This window comes from Abramis brama, assembly GCF_963993115.1.
Source record: "Abramis brama genome assembly, chromosome: 11".
Lineage (NCBI taxonomy): Eukaryota > Metazoa > Chordata > Actinopteri > Cypriniformes > Leuciscidae > Abramis > Abramis brama.
In genome coordinates, this window is record NC_139973.1 from 18,709,473 (window position 1) to 18,719,965 (window position 10,493).

Consider the following 10,493-nt stretch of genomic DNA (forward strand, 5'->3'; position numbering starts at 1 on the left):
AAATATCAAAAAGCCTAAAATGTGATACCCTTTAATTTCAATCTTATTTTATTTGTTACTTTATTTAGTTACTGCTGTGTTTCAGCCATAGACTGTAAAAAAAAAAAAAAAAAAAAAAAATAGGTTTCAGCATTAGAACATGTGGTTTGTAATTTTTTAATTTTAATAAAAAAGGGAACAAAAGCGCTAAAATGTAAATTATTTTGTATAGGTTTATAAAAGTGTATTTAGGTGAAGTAGACATGATTTGGAAGAGTTTTTTTTTTTTTTTTTGCTAATTAATAACGTTTTGTTAATATATAACATTTACATCAAAATAAGTTACATATTTGATGTGCATTCAGACATTAAAAAAAATCGATAAAGGCACAAATGCTTACAATGAATACTTCATTACACTTTAAGTAAGTAAGTAAGTAAATAAATAACATATTACATCTGCCAAACCCTAGTCTGTGGATGATATAATGAAAACTTAGATAAAGATGGATTTAAAAAAAAGATAAACACTCTTCACTGACAAGGGAGTTCGGATTCGTGAAGAATCATGTGTACCTTCGCGGACACCGTAGAAGTGGGAGGACGATATTTTGGGTGTTTTTATTTTTTTGAGAAAAGAACCGCGTAAAGAGACCACGGCCTTGGATTGATTTGCTAACCAGTGCCAGCATTTCCTCCTTGCTGTTCCACATTTCCAGTTGTTTTCAAGAGCCATGTCTTGCAGAAGAGGAGCTTTGATTGTTCTGGAAGGAGTTGACAGAGCCGGGAAAACCACGCAATGCCAAACACTTGTAGAGGCGTTACAGCAGAGCGGACGAGCGGCAGAAATTATGCGATTTCCAGGTGAAAACCAGGCTTTTTGTGGAGCTTTATCTAGACAGACTATGAAATAATAACGTGATAGTGAAGCATCCCTAAATATTTGCAACTCTTGTTAATAAACATTGGTGCAACTCTTGTGAAATCAATAGGACATATTCATGTAACGTTATACACATATAAAATAAATAACAGAAAACATACACCTATAACTAACTTAACACATGGCAGCTTACTGGGATTTTGTTTTCATGTTCAGTGTTTGTATTTCATGTAACTTACTGAGGATGTGTTTTCTACACAGACAGAACCACTAAGATTGGTCAGCTCATCAGTTCATACCTAGAGAAGAAGAGTAATCTGGAGGATCACACTGTTCACCTGCTGTTTTCTGCAAACCGATGGGAAATGGTGTAGGTTATCTCTCCAGTTTTATTAATACAGTAAAGTGCATACACAGGAATGTTTCATTGATGTATCATTCGACCGATCTGTTTTCTGACTTCAGGCCTCTGATGAAACAGAAGTTGGAACAAGGGATTAATCTAGTGGTGGACCGCTATGCGTTTTCAGGAGTGGCTTTTACTAGTGCCAAGCCTGTGAGTGTTGTTATACTTCAATGTAACTTTAACATATACAGGGAGAGTAAAACAAAAATCATTAAAGAATCCTAAATTTATAATTTTCCACCAACAGTAACATAACATTTCAACACTGATATGAAGAAATGTTGGATATTATGACTTCTGAAGGATGATATGATGCAGGACTAATGGCTATAGAAAATTCAGCTTTGACATCACAGGAATAAATTACATTTTCTAATATTAAAATAGAAAAGTTATTTTAAAATATTATTTCACAATGATTTACTGTATTTTCGATCAAATAAATGCAGCCTTGGTGAGCAGAAGAGACATCTCAAAAACATAGGTAACACTTTACTATAAGGTTTCATTAGTAAATAACTTTAGTTTACATGAAATAAGAATGAACAATAACTACAGCATTTATTACTCTAAATTAATGTTAATTTCAAAATACATTAAAATCAGAAGTTTTGTTAACAGTTAAAAACGACTTTTTATAACTAACATTAACAAAGATTAATAAATACTGTAATAAAGGTTTTGTTCATTGTTAGATCATACATTAACTATTGTTAATTAATGAAACCTTATTAAGTGTTACCAAACCATTTTTACAAACCCCAAATATATATATTTTTTTTAAATGTTGTGTATATTCTTAAAATGCTCATTAAGTTATTTTACAGTTTTTGTTAGGATCTGAACCCAAGCAGATGTAGAGTCATTAATTTAGTTGTTTTACGTGTTCAGGGCTTCTCTCTGGAGTGGTGCATGAATCCAGATGTGGGCCTTCCAAAACCAGACCTGGTGATGTTTCTGCAACTCAACCCTAGTACGGCAGCAAACCGTGGAGAATATGGAACTGAACGGTATGAGACGAGCGCTTTCCAACGCACAGTTTCACAAAGGTTCGAAGAGCTCATGCAAGATTCCTCAATCAACTGGAAGGTGATTTATTTAGTGTAATCCTAATTATTGTACATTTACAGTAGGTAACTATCTTTAAATTAGTGTAATATTTCTCTTGTGTCTTTCTTCGTCTAGGTGATTGATGCTGCAAGGACCATAGAAGAGGTGCACAAAGATATTAAGCTTTTGAGTGAAGACATCATCAGTTTAGCTGAGAATCAGCCAGTTGGAGAGCTGTGGAAGTGAACAGATCTCCACCTGCTCCGAAGCCTTAAACTTTTCTTTCGTTTTTATGTCACTGTTGAATAGTGGAAAAACCTAAGACATTTTTATTTTTTAATGATTAAATAAATATTCATAAAATAAACTTGTGTATACAGAGATTTTAAACATGGAGACAAACTCATTCTTGTATAATTACACGAGCAATTCCACCCAGTCTGCAAATGAACCAACCTTCCTTAGCTGTCATTTACAATTTGATACAGGTCCAAAATTTCACTGACTTCCATTGGTTGAGAGTAAATGCTGAATCAAATTTGATTAGCAAGTCTCCAAACCGAAACCATAAAATGTGTTATGCGCAAACCTGTGTTTAAGTTAAGGGGGTAAAAAGGCACCATATCACTTAAAAATTAATCTATAGCGTTAAGACTCAATATGGATACACGTAAATGCGACAAAGTACATACATACTGATGGTCCTGAGTGCCTGTGACCATGAAACCTGACCTCGGCTCACTCAGGGTGACAGAGCAGTCAATATAGCTGTTAAAGAAGAAAGCTGTGTGTTTTGACGCAGGTGACTATTCCACAGTGGCCTTGGACGTCAATGGTATTCTTCTCTTTCTTTCCTCTGAGGAGGCTTTACCACAGAACTCTGAAAGTCTGGCAAATGCAACCGTTCCTCACAAAGACAGGATTTCAAATTCTTCATCCTCAGAATCAAAGAAGCGCTCGAGCCGGTCCGAATCCGAAAATTCTGTTAAGGAAAAATAACACGTGGTGTGTGTTTATAAATGTAAATCTTCGAATTCTGAATCTATGAACAAGCAGTATTAGAGATTACCTGGAGTAAGATTAATTACATCGGCACCAATTAGATGAGATGGCTGACTGTCTACTAATTCAAACATAGGAAGACCTCTACAGTTAGAAACCTGTGCAAGGGAAAAACAAAAGTGGCCAGTGAGCCAGAGGAACAAACATGAACGGAGACTATGAAAAAAAAAAGCCATTTTTGGCTTAAGTACCTTACGAATCTGTGCACACCAGTCATCAAAATCATCCTCTGTTTGACAGAAAAAGCCCTGATGGACAAAATTTGGCATAGATGACTGTTATTCAAAGAAAATTGATATTTTACTGTTTTTGACACCTAACAACTGTATTTACCAATTTAATCCCAAAGTTTTCCAAGCTAAATGAGCACTGAGAGGAAAATGGAATGATAATCTAAGAATAAATACATATTTCTCTTTAGCAAATAACAATACTTCTATATACATATGCAGCTGTATAATGTGAATACAGCCATTACTACAGTCTTCAGTGTCACATGATCCTTCAGAAGTCATTATAATATGCTGATTTGGTGATCAAGGAACATTTGCTTTTTTGTGGACACTGATGGGCTCAAATGGGTTTCTCAGTTGAGTACTACTAGGTGGACATAAAGATGAAATGAAGAATTCGTTTTTTTCTGCATCAAGCTATACTTACAGCAGCAATGGAGGGGTCAAGCTCACAGATGTGCATTCGGCAGGGAGGGTGCTGGCAGTGGTAGGAGTCGTCTGGGAAATGACCTCCTTCACTTGGGTCCACAGCTGGCTGAGTTGTATGGGGGTCTAGATAAATGAGCTCCTCACCTGCAGGGCGCCATCAATAAGAAAATATAATGAAGCAGTTTGAAACAAAATATGCTGCCATTCAGCATTTAACATTAAATTAATCTTTACTACACAGATAAACCTCCCAGTAAAACAGTAGTGCTTCTCAACTCATATTTTACATTGGACATGAAGTGGCGTCCCAACACAAAATGGTTTGTAATACACAAATAAACAAATGTCATTGTGTTAAAATAATAGAGTATTAAAAAAAAATATTTATAGCATTAAGCACACTGATTGACAAACCATATTTAAATGAATGTAGTCTGGGTTGTACATTATTTCAGCATACGGAGTTAATAATATGTACGTTTTTCAAAATTGTAAACCAGACGAATTTGCTGCAAATTACCGTAGATTTTGATTCGCACGCGAAAAGGTGTAATGCCGAATAAGTTTCGCAAAACTTATTTTGCCATCCAAACTACCATAAATGAGAAGCTGCACCTATTTTTCACATTTTGTATTGTTTGTTTTTCCCTGTCATCTTAGATTCTCATCAGAAGGACTGGTAAACCATTTTGGGTCACGAGCCACCAGTTGAGAACAGACTTTTTATAGGTTTAGCTTTAAGAAAACCTGCTCACCTACAAAGCCAATGAAGTAGTGAGCGCTGTTTGGCTTTCCACCTATTACTCCTAAAGACTGAGGCATCATGAAGCATTGCTGTGGATAAGATATGAAAATAAAGCCCAACACCAAAGCTATATTAGATGACATTTTACTCACACTTAACAGTGTTAACATCTATTCATACATCAGATGATGTTATAGATTTACCTTGAGTGGTTCAATATAAGCTTCATTGATATCACTGAGGCCCAGTCTCAGAGGAATCAGCAGAACAAGGGGTTTCCACAAAGCCGTCTCCTCTTCTGCCATAGCACAAGCACCCTCCCGATCACCATTCATCTCCAGAGGCTCTTCTGAAACCGCACATGCACCCCTGTCGAAGTCCAGCCACGGCATACACAGCCTCTCTACGGACAGCCAGTACAAACAACCATTATCAAATACCGTAGTCATTTATTGGCTAATTAGGACAATTGTGAAGTCAGAATTTCCTTCTCAAGTCTATATCTTCCTTACACTAAAAACATCTGATACACATAATGGCACAGTCCTGTAAAAAAAAAGGTACAGTAGTACAACCTTGACTAAAAACAAGGTTTGTGCAATTTCGCAATTCTCCAAACTTAAAATATCTAAGACACTTTGACCAAGTTTCAAAAGTCATTAGATATGTTTACATTTGCAGTAATTGAGCTACGGTCTCTATCCAAGTTACAAAAGATTTCTATGGGACAACCATCTTCAAGCTACCGCACAAAAAAAGAGCTTTTGGGGAAATTGATAAAGAAAAAGCTGTCATCTGTAAAAACAAAAGCCTGGTGGTTTGAACTAAAGTGAACTAAAATTAAAATAAAGTAAAACTTTTGGCTCAAACACAGTTGTTTGTGTGGTGTACAATCTAACACTGCACATTAGCCAGGTAACACCATGCCCACAGTGAAATCCGCTGATGGTAGTGTTATTGTTATATTACTGAGGTGCTTTTCAGCAGCAGGCACTGGCAGTCTTCTTAAGATTGATGAATGCTGCTAAACAACACCTACTCCCTTTTCCCAGAAAGTATAAACTAAGGACGTTTCAGTAGGGCAACAACCCAAAGCACACTGAGTAACACTGAAGTGGCTTAAAATGAAGAAATTAATGCCCTTGAGTCAGTCTTGACTTCAATCTCACCCAACATCTCTGAAAAAATGAACTGCTGAATGACCTGGTACAGTTTGAGTGATTTTTCAAAGAGGAATGAGCTAATATGGCTCAAATTGTGCAAAATTAAGAGAGACCCAAGGCTGATAGTTGTAATATTTCTGAAGCTGGTTCAACAAAATACTAAAGAAAGGGAACAAATACATATCTACTGGCTAAAATTAACATTCAGTTATTAACTTTGTTTTTTTTTTTATTGAATATAATTATATTTATTTTTGGGTTGCAAAGTTGCAGAGGCAAGTGATTTAAAAAATAATAACATCATCTTTGGTTTTGGAAATCATTTGTGTTGAAACAAAAATGGCATTGTATAGCAGATAAATCAATTAATTCACCTAGAAAAATATTTATTTATAAACCAAATGTGATGAAAATGTGTTCTAATTGGTCTGTTGCGTTCTAACCCTAAGTTGCGATCAAAAACAAACACACACAAAAAGAATCCACAAATCAGTCAGAAGAGGCATGTCAGATTGTGATATTATATAATATACATGTATATATTGACTCATAAATAAAAATTCTGTCATCTCTATCTTTACATTCTTTCATGTTAGCCAGCACAAGTCATACAGGTTTGTAATGACATGAGGTGAGTAAGTAATGACAGAATTTTCATTTTTGGGTGAACTATCCCTTTAAATATACTGGCTAATTATATCATGCTTTCAGCTACTAATAAGAGTAAAGTATAGTCAGCTCAAATCCATTCCACAGAATCCCCTCTAAATAAGTGCAAAAGAAGGCTGCAGATTGCATGTGGGCACTATGAAAGAAAACTCACTGATTTCCTCTATGACCACAGTATTGTCCATAGCTACATGAACTGCCAGTCGGCTCCAGGAGTCAAATACTGCCAGTTTCCTAGATGGGCATAAAAGTTTAGATGAGTTTATTCCAATACAGGAAAGCACAATAGTTTATTTAAAGATTACTTAGCTTCAATAGCCTTTTACAGTTATTTTATGACTAAAAATGTAATTTAATAAAAAAAAAAATAGATATATTTAATTTGACTTGGCCAACTTACTTGAGTACCTGTGCCACTGTATTTGGACCATACCATTGGCCTATAGACTTTCCCTCACCTACACCCATCTGAGCTGGAAAAAGAACAAGCCATGTCATCCACATTAATTTACCTGTCAAGAGGGCTGTCGTGGTAAATTTTCCTTACGGTAATTTTGAGAGGCTCAATATTGCGATAAGTGTTACAATGTGTTCAGAACAGGACAGAACATGCTTTATTAATAATCCAAACACTCTGAATGAACACGCAGGAGAATCATGCAAACCACAAAAAGCATAAACAAGAACTGACAAAGAACAACTGAAACACAGGGCTATATAAACAGGGGTAGAACAAAGTAAACTAGACATGTGAAACTAATACATAACTATAGGAACAAACAAGGACATAATCAGTAACCAATGAAACAAACTAAACAGAGCAGGGAAACAGGAACTAAAGGAAACAGAATAGAAAGTCAAAATAAGGGTCCATATAACAGAACATAAACCTGACAATAAGCTAAGCTTGTTGGGGTATAACAGTTAGTTCCGATCTTCGAATCTGACTGGATGAGAGGCTTTCTCTGCTGATATTTCACCAGTATCAGCACTGCTCGTCTCTGCGCAACACTTTCTAGACAGGCTGTCAGTCAGTGCAGTTACATTGTTACGCCACTAGGTGGCGGGAAGAGTGAGACATTAAACATCAATGAGTTAATTCAACTATTAGTTCAAAACAGCAAAGATATCGCTTTCCTCTTCGGACATGGCAAACCTTTTTTTCACAAATATATGATGACCTGAAGAAAGACAGACACAGGTAATCGCCCATTCTCAGTCGATCTCTCTCTCTCTCACTCACTGTCAATTTAGGCTTGTTTAGTGCAAATCTACAGTGACTCTGTCCAAATCTCAATGGTACACAGTGTCTTAAGTAAAAAAAAAAGAGCCAGTTGACAGGAAAAAATACATTCTTCACTCTTGTTATCCTTATTAACTTGTAACATTCAATACACATGCATGAAGTGTAAAACAAGACTCTCCCAAGACCAACTCTGTGGTTGGCTTTTCAGTATCGCAGTACTACAATATACAATATTATCGCGACAGCCCTACATTAACACTATTCCTATAATATAGATAGATAAGGAGTAGTACCTATTTGATGGATGGAATAATAGCTGTCCTTCTTGTCAATGAAGGCATTGAGGATACTGATATATTCTGCTCTCTGCCGCTGACCTGGAATCCATCTCCAGTCTAATAAAACATACAACACACATTACATCTCAGATTTCAGCAGACATCATAATCACCAATCCCAGTTTTCAAATCTGGTAGCCTTACCTCTACCCAAGTGCCTGCAGACCAAGGCCTCCCCAAGAATCATCTGTCCACATCGAAGCATGCAGCCCCAACCAGTGTCTGAAGTGGGCCCAGTGCCACCTGTAACATTACTTCCATTAACAAACCAAACTAAACAGATTTATCTATCCGTATGAATAATTAAATGCAGTCCTTGGACGGTAAGAATAGGATTGATGACTTCGACTCTCACCAATTGGCTGAAAGTTCTTTCTGTACGTGAACCACAAACGTGAGGTGACGTCTGCCAGAATATCATCCTTCTCTGGGACACAAAGAACATCGTGTTACCAACAAGAACCGAACACAGCAGCACAAAACCTTCAATGTCCACCACTTTATTACCTGTTAGAGCACTGAACTGTTTTCCCAAAATCCAGACAGGCTCAGAGGTCTCCGGGAAATCTTCGATCTCTCCAAAGCGCAATGAGTCGTATGTGAGAGTAGCTGTTGGGGGGGAAAGCCAATGATAAGCCAATGGTAAGCTAAACCACTTACACAGACCAACAGAAATATAAAAAATTATTTGTAAAAACAAAAACATAATTTGGCACCTTTTTAGTCTCTTTAGTTGGCCTAACCATCCGATGCAAACATTTTTATAATTATCACAAAAGAAAAAAATATATCTTAACATTTTACATCACTGCCAATCTTTTTGTTTTTTCAAATATGATGTATTTTGAGGGAGTTTCACATCTGTCAAATGTAATAAAAGATATTGTTTATTCATTTATTAATCAAAGATCATTTGTTACGGTTAATTATTTTACATACATTTTAACAGTTTCAAGATTTGTAAATTAACCATTTTTTATACTAAAAAAATGAATTAACAATGAACTTAGATTAATACTTAATTATAATGTATTGTTGATTGATACCTAATCCATTAACTAATGTTAACAAACTGAACATTATTGAAAAGTGGCACCTGATTTCCCCAACACCAATGTCACTGTACCGCTGTGTACTGTATGTGTAACTTTACTTTGTCTCTGAAGTTTCATTCTATGTAAAACGGCTGTTAAAGGGACAGTTCACCAAAAAAAAAAATGTAAATTTTGTTATTACTTACCCTTAAGTTATTCCATACCTGTATGAGTTTTTTTCTTCTGTTGAACACAAAAAAGGTTGGGAACATTCTTTAAAAGTTATTATTTTGTATTCAACAGAAGAAAGAAACTCATACAGGTTTGGGTAACGTTAAGTCATGACAAAATGTTCACTTTTCGGTGAACTATTCCTTTAATTGTAACGGATGATCCATTAAAGGGTTAAAGACATGGCACAGTGCATAAAAGTCCCTGTGTGACAAATGTTACTGGCAAACAGATTATTAGGGTAGGCAGAAATTTGATAACAGACGACACGGACAACATCCCAAAAGCGTCCACAGCCCAACAGTATCGTTCGTGCGCTGGAACGTTCATATAATGCTCAACAATGCAGCTGAATAGACTCTAAAACACAGCCCAAACAGGCAGCTTTAACGGGTGGCCGTGGCATTTGGTGCAGTGACATCTAGAAGACAAAACAGTGTCCATCCCTAATCTGACAGCACAGCAGACTGTTCTGTTTTACTGTCCAGTTGGCAGCAGTTGGGACATCTATGTACCATATTTAACGACAAAATCCCAAACTGTAGAGGCGGCCTCTCCAATAACAGGCGCGTAGGTGGTTGTCGAAAGAAGAATTTTGCTTTTTAACATTTTCATGACATCTGGGCAGATGAGCGAAATATAAAACAAATTGTTTTCCAGCGATTTTCTTACCTGCATCCATCCCGACAGTGATTCAGCCTATCTTGTTTGTTGAGTGTTCCTTACACTGTACTGACCAATACAAAGTCACTTCCGCTTTGGTCAGAAAGCGTAATTTCTACGGTAACCAATCAAATACCTTCTATGTATTTGGTGGTGTTTTTAACCAATAGAATTTCTTTTAAGGCGGGACGTGTTGTCTTCTCTTGGAAGCAGATATAAACAAGCTAACTAGAGTAATAAAGAGTTGTGGAATGTAACGCTACATAAATGTACATAATCAGTATTGGCATTACTGTTTTGAATTTGATATGTATCATCAAACGCCGGGAAACAGCCGTGAAAATGTATTCTCTGTCTAAATG

At 36.2% G+C, this 10,493-nt stretch overlaps 2 protein-coding genes across 2 annotated transcripts; one reads left to right on the forward strand and one right to left on the reverse strand.

Annotated features, from left to right (window-relative positions):
- Window positions 1-565: 565 nt before the first annotated feature.
- Window positions 566-2,701, forward strand: dtymk (deoxythymidylate kinase (thymidylate kinase)). The gene is made up of 5 exons (XM_084129266.1): window positions 566-843; window positions 1,124-1,232; window positions 1,328-1,418; window positions 2,160-2,357; window positions 2,454-2,701. Exons 1-5 carry the CDS (start codon window positions 714-716, stop codon window positions 2,562-2,564), a joined length of 639 nt encoding a protein of 212 aa, XP_083985392.1. The 5' UTR covers window positions 566-713; the 3' UTR covers window positions 2,565-2,701.
- On the reverse strand, window positions 2,642-10,253 carry atg4b (autophagy related 4B, cysteine peptidase). Its single transcript, XM_084129265.1, has 13 exons — window positions 10,141-10,253; window positions 8,711-8,812; window positions 8,559-8,630; window positions 8,348-8,446; window positions 8,159-8,260; window positions 7,020-7,092; window positions 6,774-6,853; window positions 4,991-5,190; window positions 4,798-4,876; window positions 4,041-4,186; window positions 3,572-3,628; window positions 3,388-3,478; window positions 2,642-3,300 (listed from the first exon to the last, which is right to left on the reverse strand). The coding sequence occupies exons 1-13, from the start codon at window positions 10,148-10,150 to the stop codon at window positions 3,227-3,229; spliced, it is 1,185 nt and encodes a 394-aa protein (XP_083985391.1). The 5' UTR covers window positions 10,151-10,253; the 3' UTR covers window positions 2,642-3,226.
- Between the last annotated feature and the right edge of the window lie 240 nt (window positions 10,254-10,493).

What these genes read in the sequence shown, in the direction of transcription:
- atg4b (XM_084129265.1), bottom strand. An exon ending in ACAGTGGCACAGGTACTCAA is followed by an intron (nt 6,854 to 7,019) that starts GTAAGTTGGCCA and finishes ATGCCCATCTAG; the next exon opens with GAAACTGGCAGTATTTGACT. An exon ending in GGTGTGCACAGATTCGTAAG is followed by an intron (nt 3,479 to 3,571) that starts GTACTTAAGCCA and finishes TCCCTTGCACAG; the next exon opens with GTTTCTAACTGTAGAGGTCT.
- dtymk (XM_084129266.1), top strand. Translation starts at nt 714, where the DNA reads ATGTCTTGCAGAAGAGGAGCTTTGATTGTTCTGGAAGGAGTTGACAGA. An exon ending in AGAAATTATGCGATTTCCAG is followed by an intron (nt 844 to 1,123) that starts GTGAAAACCAGG and finishes TTTTCTACACAG; the next exon opens with ACAGAACCACTAAGATTGGT. An exon ending in ATTCCTCAATCAACTGGAAG is followed by an intron (nt 2,358 to 2,453) that starts GTGATTTATTTA and finishes TTCTTCGTCTAG; the next exon opens with GTGATTGATGCTGCAAGGAC.